Source organism: Oncorhynchus nerka, linkage group LG19 (genome assembly GCF_034236695.1).
Source record: "Oncorhynchus nerka isolate Pitt River linkage group LG19, Oner_Uvic_2.0, whole genome shotgun sequence".
Taxonomy (NCBI): domain Eukaryota; kingdom Metazoa; phylum Chordata; class Actinopteri; order Salmoniformes; family Salmonidae; genus Oncorhynchus; species Oncorhynchus nerka.
Genome location: NC_088414.1, coordinates 50,788,018 through 50,806,045, shown reverse-complemented (window position 1 = coordinate 50,806,045; position 18,028 = coordinate 50,788,018). Strand labels below are relative to the sequence as shown.

The 18,028-nt window shown below is 46.5% G+C and overlaps 1 protein-coding gene across 1 annotated transcript in view; it reads right to left on the bottom strand.

Annotated features, from left to right (window-relative positions):
- LOC115123282 (dihydrolipoamide S-acetyltransferase (E2 component of pyruvate dehydrogenase complex)) overlaps positions 1–15,105 on the bottom strand; it is a 57,561-nt gene extending 42,456 nt beyond the window's left edge. Inside the window, exons 1-2 of the mRNA XM_065005026.1 lie at positions 14,662–15,105; positions 9,154–9,255 (exon numbers count right to left, since the gene is read on the bottom strand). Coding sequence (XP_064861098.1) covers positions 9,154–9,255; positions 14,662–14,910 — 351 coding nt within the window. The 5' untranslated portion in view covers positions 14,911–15,105. The remainder of the gene's footprint in view (positions 1–9,153; positions 9,256–14,661) is intronic.
- Between the last annotated feature and the right edge of the window lie 2,923 nt (positions 15,106–18,028).

The following is an 18,028-nucleotide window of genomic DNA, read 5'->3' as shown; positions in this document are numbered from 1 at the left end:
GGGGGGGCACATACGCCGTGGTGGGGGGACATGCGCCGTGGTGGTGGTGGGGACATGCGCCGTGGTGGGGGGACACGCGCCGTGGTGGGGGGCACACGCCGTGGTGGGGGGGCACACACGCCGTGGTGGGTGGGGACATGCGCCGTGGTGGTGGTGGGGACACACGCCGTGGTGGTGGGGGCACACACGCCGTGGTGGGGGGGACATGCGCCGTGGTGGGTGGGGACATACGCCGTGGTGGTGGGGACATGCGCCGTGGTGGGGGGACATGCGCCGTGGTGGGGGGACATGCGCCGTGGTGGGGGGACATGCGCCGTGGTGGGGGGACATGCGCCGTGGTGGGGGGACACATGCACCGTGGTGGGGGGACACATGCACCGTGGTGGTGGGGGGACACATGCGCCGTGGTGGGGCACATGCGCCGTGGTGGGGGGGACACATGCGCGCCGTGGTGGGGGGGACATGCGCCGTGGTGGGGGGACATGCGCCGTGGTGGGGGGGGACATGCGCCGTGGTGGGGGGACACATGCGCCGTGGTGGGGGGGGGACATGCGCCGTGGTGGGGGGACATGCGCCGTGGTGGGGGGACACATGCACCGTGGTGGTGGTGGGGACACATGCGCCGTGGTGGGGGGGGACATGCGCCGTGGTGGGGGGGACATGCGCCGTGGTGGGGGGACATGCGCCGTGGTGGTGGGGGACACATGCGCCGTGGTGGGGGACACATGCGCCGTGGTGGGGGGGCACATGCGCCGTGGTGGGGTGGGGGACACATGCGCCGTGGTGGGGGGGGCACATGCGCCGTGGTGGGGGGGGACATGCGCCGTGGTGGGGGGGACATGCGCCGTGGTGGGGGGACATGCGCCGTGGTGGGGGGGGATAGCGCCGTGGTGGGGGGACACATGCACCGTGGTGGTGGTGGGGACACATGCGCCGTGGTGGGGGGGACATGCGCCGTGGTGGGGGGACATGCGCCGTGGTGGGTGGGGGGACATGCGCCGTGGTGGGGGGGACATGCGCCGTGGTGGGGGACATGCGCCGTGGTGGGTGGGGGGAACATGCGCCGTGGTGGTGGTGGGGGACACATGCGCCGTGGTGGGGGACATGCGCCGTGGTGGTGGGGGGACACACGCGCCGTGGTGGGGGGCACACGCGCCGTGGTGGGGGGGGGCACATGCGCCGTGGTGGGGGGACATGCGCCGTGGTGGTGGGGGGGACACATGCGCCGTGGTGGGGACACACGCGCCGTGGTGGTGGGGGGACACATGCGTGGTGGTGGTGGGGGGACACATGCGCCGTGGTGGTGGGGACACATGCGCCGTGGTGGGGGACACACGCGCCGTGGTGGGGGGCATATGCGCCGTGGTGGGGGGGGCACACGTGGTGGTGGTGGGGACACACGCGCCGTGGTGGGGGGACACGCGCCGTGGTGGGGGGCACACGCGCCGTGGTGGGGGCACACGCGCCGTGGTGGGGGGACACGCGCCGTGGTGGGGGGACATGCGCCGTGGTGGGTGGGGGACATGCGCCGTGGTGGTGGTGGGGGACACATGCGCCGTGGTGGTGGTGGGGGGACATGCGCCGTGGTGGGGGACATGCGCCGTGGTGGTGGTGGGGACACACGCGCCGTGGGGGGGGGGCACACGCGCCGTGGTGGGGGGGGCACATGCGCCGTGGTGGGGGGACATGCGCCGTGGTGGTGGTGGGGACACACGCGCCGTGGTGGAGGGGAGCACACGCGCCGTGGTGGGGGGACACGCGCCGTGGTGGGGGGGGCACATGCGCCGTGGTGGTGGGGGGGACACATGCACCGTGGTGGTGGGGACACATGCGCCGTGGTGGGGGGGACATGCGCCGTGGTGGTGGTGGGGACACACGCGCCGTGGTGGGGGGAACATGCGCCGTGGTGGTGGTGGGGGGGACACATGCGCCGTGGTGGGGGGGACATGCGCCGTGGTGGTGGTGGGGACACACGCGCCGTGGTGGGGGGCACACGCGCCGTGGGGGGGGGCACGCGCGCCGTGGTGGGGGGGACATGCGCCGTGGTGGTGGGGGACATGCGCCGTGGTGGTGGTGGTGGGGACACACGCGCCGTGGTGGGGGCACATGCGCCGTGGTGGTGGTGGGGACACACGCGCCGTGGTGGGGGGACATGCGCCGTGGTGGGGTGGGGGACATGCGCCGTGGTGGGGGGACACATGCGCCGTGGTGGTGGTGACACATGCGCCGTGGTGGTGGTGGGGGGACACATGCGCCGTGGTGGGGGGACATGCGCCGTGGTGGTGGTGGGGACACACGCGCCGTGGTGGGGAGGCACATGCACCGTGGTGGTGGTGGGGACACATGCGCCGTGGTGGGGGGACACGCGCCGTGGTGGGGGGCACATGCGCCGTGGTGGTGGGGGGACACACGCGCCGTGGTGGGGGGCACACGCGCCGTGGTGGGGGGCACATGCGCCGTGGTGGTGGGGGACACATGCGCCGTGGTGGTGGGGGGACACATGCGCCGTGGTGGGGGGGACATGCGCCGTGGTGGGGGGCACATGCGCCGTGGTGGTGGTGGGGACGACATACGCCGTGGTGGGGGGGGGCACATGCGCCGTGGTGGTGGGGGGGACACATGCGCCGTGGTGGGGGGATATGTGTGTGTTTAATTACTAGTTGTCACCTCCTGTGTGTGTTTAATTACTAGTTGATGTAAAGAGTGATTCATCACTCCAGAGAACGCGTTTCCACTGCCCCAGAGTGCAATAGCTGCGAGCTTTACACCACTCCAGCCGACACTTGGCATTGCTCATGGTGATCTTAGGCTTGTGTGCGGCTGCTCTGCCATGGAAACCCATTTCATGAAGCTCCCGACGAACAGTTCTTGTGCTGCTGCTGCTTCCAGAGGCAGTTTGGAAGTCGGTAGTGTTGCAATCGAGGACAGAAGATTTTAACACGGTACATGCTTCAGCACTCGGCTGTACCGTTCTGTGAGCTTGTGGCCAACCACTTCGCGGCTGAGTCGTTGTTGCTCCAAGATGTTTCCACTTCACAATAACAGCACTTACAGTTGACCGGGGTAGCTCTAGTAGGGCAGAAATTTGACGAACTGACTTGTTGGTATTGAAAGTCACTGAGCTCTTTAGTAAGGAGAATCTACTGCCAATGCATGTCTATGGAGATTGCATGGCTGTGTGCTTGATTTTATACACCAGTCAGCAATGGGTGTGGCTGCAATAACTGAATCCACAAATTTGAAGGGGTGTGCTCACGCTGCTGTACATATACTGTATGTTGAAGGGGTGTCCTCATACAACAGTCGTAATTATTGTAGAATAATAGTGAAAACATCAAAACTATGAAATAACACATATGAAATCCCGTAGTAACCAAAAAAAGTGTTAAACAATTCAAAATATATTTTATATTTGAGATTCTTCAAGTAGCAATGCTTTGCCTTGATGACGTCTTTGCACACTCTTGGCATTCTCTCAACCAGCTTCATGATGTAGTCACCTGGAATGCATTTCAATTAACAGGTGTGCCTTGTTAAAAAAATAATTTGTGGAATTTCTTTCCTTCTTAATGTTTTTGAGCCAATCAGTTGTGTTGTGACAAGGTAGGGGTGGTATACAGAAGATATCCCTATTTGGTAAAAGACCAAGTCCATATTATGTAAAGAACAGCTCAAATAAGCAAAGAGAAACGACAGTCCATCATTACTTTAAGACATGAAGGTCAGTCAATCTGGAAAATTGAATTCAGTCAATGCGGAACATTTCAAGGACTTTGAACGTTTCTTAAAGTGCAGTCGCAAAAACCATCAAGCGCTATGATGAAACTGGCTCTCATGTGGACTGCCACAGGAAAGGAAGACCCAGAGTTACCTCTGCTGCAGAGGATAAGTTCATTAGAGTTACCAGCCTCAGATTGCAGCCCAAATAAATGCTTCACAGAGTTCAAGTAACAGACACATCTCAACATCAACTGTTCAGAGGAGACTGTGTGAATCAGGCCTTCATGGTCAAATTGCTGCAAAGAAACAACTACTAAAGGACATCAATAAGAAGAGACTTGCTTGTGGCAAGAAACACAAGCAATGGACATCAGAACAGTGGCAATTTATCCAGTGGATTTGAGATTTTTGGTTCCAATCACCGTGTCTTTGTGAGACGCAGAGTAGGTGAACGGACGATCTCTGCATGTGTGGTTCCCACCGTGAAGCATGGAGGAATGATGGTGCATTCTGGTGACACTTTCAGTGATTTATTTAGAATTCAAGGCACACTTAACCAGCATGGCTACAACAGCATTCTGCAGCGATACGCCGTCCCATCTGGTTTGCGCTTAGTGGGACTATCATTTGTTTTTCAACAGGACAATGACCCAACACACCTCCAGGCTAGTCAGTTTTACGAGGGTATGTTTGGAGGCATGAGTGAAGGAGGCTTTGTTGCAAAATAGGAAGCTGAATCGAGATGTAATTTTGGATTGGAGATGCTTAATGTGAGTCTGGAAGGAGAGTTTAGTCTAACCAGACACCTAGGTATTTGTAGTTGTCCACATGTTATGTCAGAACCGTCCAGAGTAGTGATGCTGGACGGGCGGGCAGGTGCCGGCAACAATCGGTTGAAGAGCATGCATTCAGTTTCACTAGCATTTAAAACCAGTTGGACGCCACGGAAGGAGTGTTGTATGGCATTGAAGCTCATTTGGAGGTTTGTTATGTATACAGAATGGTATCGTCAGCGTAGAGGTGGATCAGAGAATCATCAGCAGCAAGAGCGACATCATTGATATATACAAAGAAAAGAGTCGGCCCGAGAATTGAACCCTGTGGCAACCCCATAGAGACTGCCAGAGGTCCGGAAAACAGGCTCTCCGATTTGACACACTGAACTCTGTCAGAGAAGTAGTTGGTGAACCAGGCGAGGCAGGCATTTGAGAAGCCAAGGCTATTGAGTCTGCCGATAAGAATGCGGTGATTGACAAGAGTCGAATGCCTTGGCCAGGTCGATGAAGACGGCTGCACAGTACTGTCTTTTATCGATGGCGGTTATGATATCGCATAGGACCTTGAGTGTGGCTGAGGTGCACCCATGACCAGCTTGGAAACCAGATTGCATAGTGGAGAAGGTACGGTGGGATTCGAAATGGTCTGTGATCTGTTCATTAACTTGGCTTTCGAAGATTTTAGAAAGACCTATATCCATCCTGCCCTGCCTATCAGTTTGGGTCTGGAGTGTCTCCCCCTTTGAAGAGGGGGATGACCGCGGCAGCTTTCCAATCTTTGGGGATCTCAGACGATACGAAAGAGAGGTTGAACAGGCTAGTAATAGGGGTTGCAACAATTTCAGCAGATCATTTTAGAGAGAGAGAGGGTCCAGATTGTCTAGCCCAGCTGATTTGGAAGGAACCAGATTTTGCAGCTCTTTCAGAACATCAGCTATCTGGATATCTGGATTTGGGTGAGCAAGTTGCTGCAGGGGGTGCTGAGATGTTGGCCGGGGTAGTGGTAGCCAGGTGGAAAGCATGGCCAGCCATGGAAAAATGCTTATCGAAATGATCGATTATCGTAGATTTATCGGTGGTGACAGTGTTTCCTATCCTCAGTGCAGTGGGCAGCTGGGAGGAGGGGCTCTAATTCTCCATGTGTGTCCCAAACAGTTTTGGAATTTGTGCTACAGAAAGCAAATTTCTGTTCGAAAAAGTTAGCCTTAGCTTTCCTAACTGACTGAGTATATTGGTTCCTGACTTCCCTGAAAAGTTGCATATCGCGGGGACTAATTGATGCTAATACAGAATGCCACAGGATGTTTTTGTGCTGGTCAAGGGCAGTCAAGTCTGGGGTGAACCAAGGGCTATATATGTACTTAGTTTTACATGTTTTGAATGGGGCATGTTTACTTAAGATGGAGAGGAAAGCACTTTAGAAGAGCAATCAGGCGACCACTAAATTGTTATAGTTAGGGATGGACATTTCAGGATTTTTGGTGGCCTTCCTAAGCCAGGATTCAAACACGGCTAGGACATCCGGGTTGACGGAGTGTGCTAAAGCAGTGAATAAAACAAACTTAGGAAGGAGGCTTCTAATGTTAACATGCATGAAACCAGGGCTTTTACAGTTACAGAAGTCAACAAATGAGAGCGCCTGGGGAATGGTAGTGATGCTGGGGGCTGCAGGGCCTGGATTCACCTCTACATCACCAGAGGAACCGAGGAGTAGGATAAGACTACCGCTAAAGGCTAAAAGAACTGGTCGTCTAGTGCGTTCGGAACAGAGAGTAAAGGAGGCAGATTTCTGGGCACGGAAGGATAGATTCAAGGCATAATGGACAGACAAAGGTAGTGGTAGGATGTGAGTACAGTGGAGGTAAGTCTAGGCATCGAGTGACCAAGAGAGAGGTTTTGTCTCTAGAAGCACCATTTAAGCCAGGTTCGGTCACCGCATGTGTGGGGGGTGGAACATAAGGGCTAGCTGGGCTGGAGGCTCTACAGTGAAATAAGACATCAATTACTAACCAAAACAGCAATAGACAAGGCATATTGACATTAGGGAGAGGCGTGTGTAGCCGAGTAATCATAGGGTCCAGTGAGTAGCTAGGCGAGCTGGAGGCACGGAGATTCAGACAGCTAGCAGGCCGGGGCTAGCAGCAGGCTAGCAGATGGGCCTCAGGGGGACGTCGCAATGGGAGAGCCTGTTGAATCCCCCTCCGACGGTTTCGTGGGCAGACCAGTCGTGATGGAATGGCGGGGCTCCCTGTCAGCAGCAAAGGGTCCAGACCCATTGGCAACAGAGGTAATTGAAGCCCAGGGATTCTTGATAGATATATTTGGCTAGCCGGGAGATGGGCCTAGATTCAAGGCTAGCTCCAAGCTAACTGGTGCTTGCTTCGGGACAGAGACGTTAGCCAGGAGTATCCACTCGGATAGCAGCTAGCTAACTGCGATGATCCGGAGTAAAGGTTCAGAGCTTGTAGTAGGAATCCAGATATATGGTGGAGAAAAGCAGTCCGATATGTTCTGGGTTTATATCGTGCTGTGCAGGCTCGCAGGAGTTGACCGGGCTGAAGCTGACAGATGTCCCAGTTAACGGTGATGGCTAACTGACTACTAGCTAGCAGCTGGCTAGCTTGAAGGGGGTTACGGATCTAAAGTATAAAGAATAGCAGATCCATACCGCATTGGGTGAGGCGGGTGGCAGGAGATTATTCCAATCTGTAAATATATAGTAAATATATACGAAGAAAGAAACAATATATACAAGGGACGGGACAAGACCATCAAAACATCCCACTACTACGCCATCTTGGATATCTGGGAGTTGAACCACAGAGTGAAGGAAATGCAGCCAACAAGTGACGGGGACAAGACCATCAAAACATCCTACTACTATGCCATCTTGGATATCTGGGAGTTGAACCACAGAGTGAAGGAAATGCAGCCAACAAGTGCTCAGTATATGTGGGAACTCCTTCACGACTGTTGGAAAAGCATTCCAGGTGAAGTTGGTGGAGAGAATGCCAAGAGTGTGTAAAGCTATCAAGGCAAAAGGTGGCTACTTTGAAGAACCTAAAATCTAAAATATATTTGGATTTGTTAAACTTCTTCGATATAGGGGGCGCCCTTTTAATTTTTGGATGAAAAACGTTCCCGTTTTAAACAAGATATTTTGTCACGAAAAGATACTCAACTATGCATATAATTGACAGCTTTGGAAAGAAAACACTCTGACTTTTCCAAAACGGCAAAGATATTGTCTGTGAGTGCCAGAGAACTGATGTTATAGAAAAAACCCAGATAAAAATACAATCAGGAAGTGCCGCATTTTTTGAAACCGCCTCATGGCAATGACTCCTTATATGGCTGTGGAGGAGCTAGGAGTCAGCTTACCTTTTCCACGTTTTCCCCAAGGTGTCTGCAGCATTGTGACGTATTTGTAGGCATATCATTGGAAGATTGACCATAAGAGACTACATTTACCAGGTGGTCGCTTGGTGTCCTCCGTCGCAATTATTGCGTAATCTCCAGCTGCAGTATTTTTCCGTTGTCTTCTGATGAGAAGCCAACTGCCACCACTGATAGATTATCGAATAGATATGTGAAAAACACCTTGAGGATTGTAAACAACGTTTGCCATGTTTCTGTCGATATTATGGAGCTAATTTGGAAAAAAGTTTGGCGTTTTAAGTGACTGCATTTTCATTTTTTTTTCTTAGCCAAACGTGATGAACAAAACGGAGCTATTTCTCTTACACAAATAATCTTTTGGGAAAAAATGAACATTTGCTATCTAACTGAGAGTTTGTCATTGAAAACATCCGAAGTTCTTCAAAGGTAAATGATTTTATTTGAATGCTTTCTTGTTTTTGTGAAAATGTTGCCTGCTGAATGCTAGGCTTAATGCTATGCTAGGCTATCAATACTCTTAACCAAAGCTACACAAGCATTTGTGTAAAGCATATTTTGAAAATCTGAGACGACAGTGTTGTTAACAAAAGGCTAAGCTTGTGTTTCAATATATTTATTTCATTTCATTTGCGATATTCATGAAAGGGAAACGTTGCGTTATGGTAATGAGCTTGAGGCTATGATTACGCTCCCGGATACGGGATTGCTCGACGCTAGAGGTTAACACTTTGTTGGTTACTACATGATTCCATATGTGTTATTTCATAGTTTTGATGTCTTCACTATTATTCTTCAACGTAGAAAATAGTAAAAATAAAAACCTTTAATTGAGCAGGTGTCCAAACATTTGACTGGTACTGTATATAAAAAATATACTCAAGACACATTATCTTCACACATATTTTAGATTCTTTAGAATGGTGTTTTCCTGCTAACTGTATTAAACGTGATTTCTGTCATTCTGACCACCGTGGGTGGACATTTAATGGGTTACACACGCAATGCATTCTGACCACCGTGGGTGGACACCTAATGGGTTACACACGCAATGCATTCTGACCACCGTGGGTGGACACCTAATGGGTTACACACGCAATGCATTCTGACCACCGTGGGTGGACACCTAATGGGTTACACACGCAATGCATTCTGGGTCCGGTAAACTGTTCAAATAGCCGGTAAATTAATATCTTCCTGGTCACGTTGTCTGGCGCCACATTTTCCTAACAGAAAACCTGGCGTGTGTGTGTGTACTCACCTCAGCGATAAGGTCTCCCTCGTTGATCTTGTCTCCCTCCTTCTTCTCCCAGCGAGCGATGGTTCCAGTCTGCATGGTGGGAGACAGAGCAGGCAGCTCCACCTGCCACACAGTCACACACAAATAATACAAACGTACATTCAGAGTCTGAATCTCTTTATTAAATACATACATTGTTAACTAACTATGGCAATTTGTATGTGCAAAAAAGTGAGAAAACCTCCCATCTGAACAGTAATATATCTAGTAATATATCTAGTAAACCCTCCCATCTGTACAGTAATATATCTAGTAAACCTCCCATCTGAACAGTAATATATCTAGTAATATATCTAGTAAACCTCCCATCTGTACAGTAATATATCTAGTAAACCTCCCATCTGTACAGTAATATATCTAGTAAACCTCCCATCTGTACAGTAATATATCTAGTAAACCTCCCATCTGTACAGTAATATATCTAGTAAACCTCCCATCTGAACAGTAATATATCTAGTAAACCTCCCATCTGAACAGTAATATATCTATTAAAGCTCCCATTTGAACAGTAATATATCCAGTAATATATCTAGTAAACCTCCCATCTGTACAGTAATATATCTATTAAAGCTCCCATTTGAACAGTAATATATCCAGTAATATATCTAGTAAACCACCCATCTGTACAGTAATATATCTATTAAAGCTCCCATTTGAACAGTAATATATCCAGTAATATATCTAGTAAACCTCCCATCTGAACAGTAATATATCTAGTAAACCACCCATCTGTACAGTAACATATCTAGTAAACCTCCCATCTGTACAGTAATATATCTAGTAAACCTCCCATCTGTACAGTAATATATCTATTAAAGCTCCCATTTGAACAGTAATATATCCAGTAATATATCTAGTAAACCTCCCATCTGTACAGTAATATATCTAGTAAACCTCCCATCTGAACAGTAATATATCTATTAAAGCTCCCATTTGAACAGTAATATATCCAGTAATATATCTAGTAAACCTCCCATCTGAACAGTAATATATCCAGTAATATATCTAGTAAACCTCCCATCTGAACAGTAATATATCTATTAAAGCTCCCATTTGAACAGTAATATATCCAGTAATATATCTAGTAAACCTCCCATCTGAACAGTAATATATCTAGTAAACCTCCCATCTGTACAGTAATATATCTATTAAAGCTCCCATTTGAACAGTAATATATCCAGTAATATATCTAGTAAACCTCCCATCTGTACAGTAACATATCTAGTAAACCTCCCATCTGTACAGTAATACATCTAGTAAACCTCCCATCTGAACAGTAATATATCTAGTAAACCTCCCATCTGTACAGTAATATATCTAGTAAAGCTCCCATCTGTACAGTAATATATCTAGTAAACCTCCCACCTGAACAATAATATATCTAGTAAACCACCCATCTGTACAGTAACATATCTAGTAAACCTCCCATTTGAACAGTAATATATCCAGTAATATATCTAGTAAACCTCCCATCTGAACAGTAATATATCTAGTAAACCTCCCATCTGTACAGTAATATATCTAGTAAACCTCCCATCTGAACAGTAATATATCTATTAAAGCTCCCATTTGAACAGTAATATATCCAGTAATATATCTAGTAAACCACCCATCTGTACAGTAACATATCTAGTAAACCTCCCATCTGTACAGTAATATATCTAGTAAACCTCCCATCTGAACAGTAATATATCTAGTAAACCTCCCATCTGTACAGTAATATATCTAGTAAAGCTCCCATCTGTACAGTAATATATCTAGTAAACCTCCCATTTGAACAGTAATATATCCAGTAATATATCTAGTAAACCTCCCATCTGAACAGTAATATATCTAGTAAACCTCCCATCTGTACAGTAATATATCTAGTAATATATCTAGTAAACCTCCCATCTGAAGAGTAATATATCTATTAAACATCAATGACAGTCAGGAGTTTTGAATACCGCAACTAGTGTTTGCATGATATGCAATGCATTTTCAGACTGGTTGAACAACGACCACTTTCTCCAAAGTATTGTTTGTTTGTTATTATGTGTGTATTAATATTTACATGGAGTGAGCATGTGTATTAATATTTACATGGAGTGAGCATGTGTATTAATATTTACATGGAGTGAGCATGTGTATTAATATTTACATGGAGTGAGCATGTGTATTAATATTTACATGGAGTGAGCACTGTGACTAAACTCTGGCTGGCTGTACATGGAAAGCATGGAATTTGGGCAATGCAGAAATAATGACACACTGAAGATAAACAACTTGTGCAATATACATGTAGCACCTTTAAATCAGTGGCGCCATTGTTGTCATTCCCTTGTTATTGATTGAATATACACTGTGTGTACAAAACATTAGGAACAGTACAGACTGACTGGTGAATCCAGGTGAACGTTATGATGCCTTATTGATGTCACCTGTTAAATCCACTTCAATCAGTGTAGATGAAGGGGAGGAGACATGGTTAAAGGAGGATTTTTAAGTCTTGAGACATGCATTGTGTGTGTGCCATTCAGAGGGAGAATGGGCAAGACAAATATTGTTAGTAGGTGCCAGGCGCATTGGTTTGTCTCAAGAACTGCAACGCTGCTGGGTTTTTCACGCTCAACAATTTCCCGTGTGTATCATGAATGGTCCACCACCCAAAGGACATCCAGCCAACTTGACACAAATGTTGGAAGCATTGGAGTCAACATGGGCCAGCATCCCTGGAGTCAACATGGGCCAGCGTCCCTGGAGTCAACATGGGACAGCATCCCTGTGGACCCCTTTCAACACCTTGTAGAGTCAACATGGGCCAGCATCCCTGTGGACCCCTTTCAACACCTTGTAGAGTCAACATGGGACAGCATCCCTGTGGAACCCTTTCAACACCTTGTAGAGTCAACATGGGACAGCATCCCTGTGGAACCCTTTCAACACCTTGTAGAGTCAACATGGGACAGCATCCCTGTGGAACGCTTTCAACACCTTGTAGAGTCAACATGGGCCAGCATCCCTGTGGAACGCTGGGACAGCATCCCTGTGGAACGCTTTCAACACCTTGTAGAGTCAACATGGGACAGCATCCCTGTGGAACCCTTTCAACACCTTGTAGAGTCAACATGGGACAGCATCCCTGTGGAACCCTTTCAACACCTTGTAGAGTCAACATGGGCCAGCATCCCTGTGGAACCCTTTCAACACCTTGTAGAGTCAACATGGGCCAGCATCCCTGTGGAACCCTTTCAACACCTTGTAGAGTCAACATGGGCCAGCATCCCTGTGGAACCCTTTAGACACCTTGTAGAGTCAACATGGGCCAGCATCCCTGTGGAACCCTTTCGACACCTTGTAGAGTCCATGCCCTGACAAATTTAGGCTGTTCTGGGGTTAAAGGGGAGGGGGTACATTTTTTGATAACACTATACTAAATATAAATCACGTCACCAAATAATTGATTAAAACAAGCTGTTTTGCAATGAAGGTCTTCAGTAGCCTCAACAGCATTATGTAGGTTAGCACCATGGTGTAGCCGGAGGACAGCTAGCTTCCGTCCTCCTCTGGGTACATCGACTACCATACAAAACCTAGGAGGCTCATGGTTCTCACCCCCTTCCATAGACTTACTAATTATGACAACTTCTGGAGGACATCCTCCAACCTATCAGAGCTCTTGCAGCATGAACTGACATGTTGTCCACCCAATCATAGGATCAGAGAATGCATCTAGTACTGAAAGCATAAGCTACAGCTAACTAGCACTGCAGTGCATAAAAATTGGTAAGTAGTTGACTCAAAGAGAGAGAAAGACAATAGTTGAACAAATTAATTTCTTCCAAAATGAAGGAGAAGCAAGAGAGAGCTAGAGAGAGAGTTTAAAATGTAAAGTTTCACTTTCTTAGCTAGCAAATGCAGCTAGCTAGTTTAGTCTACTCAAACAGAGGGATGCTATGTTAGCTAACTGGCTATGACAGAGGGATGCTTGGTTAGCTAACTGGCTATGACAGAGGGATGCTATGTTAGCTAACTGGCTATGACAGAGGGATGCTTGGTTAGCTAACTGGCTATGACAGAGGGATGCTATGTTAGCTAACTGGCTATGACAGAGGGATGCTTGGTTAGCTAACTGGCTATAACAGAGGGATGCTATGTTAGCTAACTGGCTATGACAGAGGGATGCTATGTTAGCTAACTGGCTATGACAGAGGGATGCTATGTTAGCTAACTGGCTATGACAGAGGGATGCTATGTTAGCTAACTGGCTATGACAGAGGGATGCTATGTTAGCTAACTGGCTATGACAGAGGGATGCTATGTTAGCTAACTGGCTATGACATAGGGATGCTATGTTAGCTAACTGGCTATGACAGAGGGATGCTATGTTAGCTAACTGGCTATGACAGAGGGATGCTATGTTAGCTAACTGGCTATGACAGAGGGATGCTATGTTAGCTAACTGGCTATGACAGAGGGATGCTATGTTAGCTAACTGGCTATGACAGAGGGATGCTATGTTAGCTAACTGGCTATAACAGAGGGATGCTATGTTAGCTAACTGGCTATGACTATCCAACACAATAGTGGAACTCTTCCAAGGCTAAATAACCTTATGCTTTGACTCATTTATAGCCACTGTAGCTTGCAAACAGAACGAAACGGGGATAAACATACCTGAATATGTCCAACAGAAATTCTTGTTTGCAACTGTTGGACTAATGATTACACCCTAGTTCAGCTAGATGCAGGCAAAAGTGTGAAAGGCGGTGTTGAATGTGTCACTGTCATGCGTTTGTCACCTCAAATGTTTATCTCGACCTGTGTGCACCTACGTTGTAAACTTTCATTCATAGGCTAGGTTGTAGCAATCGCATGATGGGCATAGGGACAATGAGTATCATGTAGTAGCCTAAACTTATCGCTGTTACACTGAACTGGGTGAATGGAATATGAATGACAGTCATCAAAATATGCTGTAATAGAAATAAGGCCATGCTCATGAAAATAATAATAATTGTCCTCCCTCATGGCACTGACCGTCACTGGTTTAAATACATATATGTAACATTGCATAAATATTGCCAAGAGAGTGTTGGTCCACTACTTCATATTCGTGCAATGAAAACTTGGTCCTGGTTTATTAAAGTTAACGTTCAACTGATACACAATTCAAAACCATTTCGATGGCTTGCATGGCAATAAAGCTGCATTTTTATCTTTCGGATCTATTTGGGTCGGATACAGACGCGAACCAACTTGGTTGCGATTCTCTCTCACCTCAGACATGTTTTGGGATCTGGTCCACCTCGGATCGGATATTGATTTTTTTTTTTTTTTAAATTACAGGATCCTGTCGGGGTCAGGTAGGAATCTAACGCATCCAATGCTGTTAGGAACTGCATTTTAGGATCCGAGAAGACTTCTAGTCATAGCCCACACAAGCACAAAGTTAACTAGCTAGCTGGCAAGCTACATCACTAAAGTTACCTTCTGGTGCGGTGGTAGGCTGTAGAAGCGCTGGGTGCCGCTGGCGGGCAGCTGGGCTGTTCTGCTGGCGAACACCACGGTGTTCAAACTACCTCCATTGCAAACAGCCCTTGACCGGACAAAACCGTGGTAAAGCCTCAGATGACAAGGTCCCGGAGAGGGGCGAGAGCTCAGGGCAGGCCCAGGTAGGGCACCACGGCACCGGGGAATCGCTGAAGAATTCCTCAGCCGCAGGACGAGACGAAGCATTTCGTCTTGGTTAGTTTAGTCGCTAAAGACCTTTTAGATTCCGCTGGATCTACTCCGGTACCGGAATAGCTGGTAGCAATAAAGTATCTTTATGTCCCCCGAACCAGCCCAGGTAGCTCTGTGCTCACTTTCCAATGACCTCTCTCATCACAACACAACGCTTTACGGCTCTCCTTCCCCCGTCCTAAACTAGGTTGCCAGGTTGAAATGCAGATGAAACTCTCCGACGTCACTTCATGTGTACTCTGTTTTTTTTTAGCCGTGTTATATTTACTTAATCAGTATGACATTAGGATGAATATAGCCACGTTTATTTACCCAGTTATTTAGATAACACCATAAGGCCAGTCTCTACTAGTGTTTGTCTAGTTGTCACAGTGAGTAACAACTATAATTCTAAAAGAAAACTATCTCTGTCTGGCAACGTTGAGGACTCGTTCTAATGTCGTAAAAAAATCGCAAAGCGGCTGCTCTGGGAGCCCTGCAGTTTGGTAGTAGCGCCACCTGAGGGCGCTGACAGGCCGGTTTGGGCTGGGTTGATGTATTCAATTGAGTACTACAGTAGATAAAACCAGGAAATTATTCTAATTGTTTTTACGCCATTTATTTTTTTTGGTAGGGGATTTTAGAACTACTTCATATAATGTCTGTGTAGACTTACCCTGGCGTAATGTTCTGATAACCACGCAATTCTCTCTCAGACAAGGTCACTTTTATCAATATATTCACCTGTACCTCCAAAATGTAAACACATAATAATCCGCTTAATGTAGTTATAATACAGAACTACACATCCTGTCGCAAATTTTTACATAATCACTCAAGGTGCAGGGTGGGAGAAACCTCCACATCACTCCATACAAACTCTCACCGACAAGTAGCAAGTAACCTAGTAGATATATGAGCCTTTTTTACCGAGGTAAAATTGGCTTTATATTGTAACGAACCTGGGTTTATAAGCGCTTTTGTGGTACAGTCGCTAGCGCGCTGGACTTCAGCCTAGAACGTAGAGGGTTCGAAACCCACTCCCTGCTGTTTGATTACAATATTCACATATTCGGACGTTCAACAGACATTCACCAAAAAGCCATTTAAAAATGTAAAATCAATAACTATTTCACTGTTTGTCACAGAAACATCAAACTATGTAGGATTTATTCTATAAATGTCTAGCATACTTTTACAACCTTTGTTTTGAGGAAAAATTCCAGTTTGGGTTTTATAGAAATACATAACATGTATAAAATGCCATTTAAAGCTATATAAATCAATAACGTTTTCACTGATTATGACAGAATCATCAAATTAGGTAGGATTTATTCTATACATGTCTAGTATACTTTTACAACCTTTGCTTTGAGTAGAAATTCCAGTTTTCATTTGATAGAAATACATAAAATCTCAAATATTGCATTTAAAGGTGAAGAAATCGAATTCAGTGATTGTCTCAGAAAAGAGTGAAGATATGCATTTATTTACAATAACTTTAAAGAAATGTTATTTTCAAGTGCAATTTGTTCTATATGAAGTTGTACAATGTTTAAAATCTTAAAATGCCAAATCAATGTTTGCATTGTTAGCGCAACACATAACTGTGGTGTTACTCATAATTGAGTATTCAGTTAATATAAGTCATATAGAAATAAAGGCATACATTTGCAAAAAACATGTGCCTTGATAAAAAAAAGTTATCACACATTTACAATAATGGCAGTCTTTGAAATCCAAATCGGTTTAATCGGCACTTGTGCCAGACACAACATGTGTACCTATTACAGTGAATTGCTGTCATAGTGTGTATCTCATAGTAGAATAATAACATAGAGTCATGATAATAGAACATTAGAGCAATAACTAGGGTTGCACTTGTGCCAGGGAGTGAATTGGATCTCATAGTAGAATAATAACATAGAGTCATGATAATAGAACATTAGAGCAATAACTAGGGTTGCAATGGGATGGAATTTCTCAGGAAATTTTCCATGGGAAGTTAAGCCCAGGAATGTTGGGAATTTTGCTTAAATTCATCAAAAAAGTTGGCTTATAACAGTTAACTTTTTTTGTGGGATACACATAAGGCAATTCTAGGTCTTGTAGCATATTCTGGTTAAACTATCCCCAATTCAATGGAATTGCAACCCTCTGCATGAACAGTGCATTCTTCCATCACATGTACAGCTGATTCACAAGATCTGTTTTCCAGACCCACCTGGACAAGAGGAATACCTATGTGAGAATGCTGTTCATCGACTACAGCTCGTCATTTAACACCATAGTACCCTCCAAGCTCATCATCAAGCTCGAGACCCTGGGTCTCGACCCCGCCCTGTGCAACTGGGTACTGGACTTCCTGACGGGCTGCCCCCAGGTGGTGAGGGTAGGCAACAACATCTCCACCCCGCTGATCCTCAACACAGTGGGGGATTACCAACAAGACAAGGTACAGGGAGGGATGAGGGTTTTTGTGTCACGTCAACAAAACTAAGGAGAAATTAATTATGGAACAGTAGTGGAGAGGGTAGAAATGCACACATCACAGACAAAAATTGGTCCACCCACACAGACAGCATTTATGGGAAGGATCCTATAAATCAAATATTAACATAATAACCTGAATAAATAAATCTGAATAAATAAATGCTCTGAATAAATCTAAATAAATAAATACTCTGAATAAATAAAACTTGGAGTCATGATCAATGACAACATTTGATGACGTAAAGTACATGTCGGATAAAAAATGTCCTGACAGGTCCTCAAGGTGGGATGTTTTTGTGTCAGTAAAATTAATTATGCGAGAAATGTCCACATATCGAAGTAAACTTGGGAGTCATGAGATGACGCATAGTCCTCCCACAACTTGTCAGGAAAGCATGCAGTTTATTAGGCTACAGATTAAATAAGTGATGAACTTCACAGGGTGGTGAAAGTGCAAGGTGATGCGTATTTCCAATAAATATTGAGGGTCTTATTATGGTGACACGATCATCGACGCTTGGCTGCCGTTTTACAAAATGGTACTATTTTGTCCATAATAATCTCATTATGTAGGCCATACATGCACTCTAGCCAACAGCTCTTGGCTAGAACGCATGTGCCAATACCAGAATGGGCACAC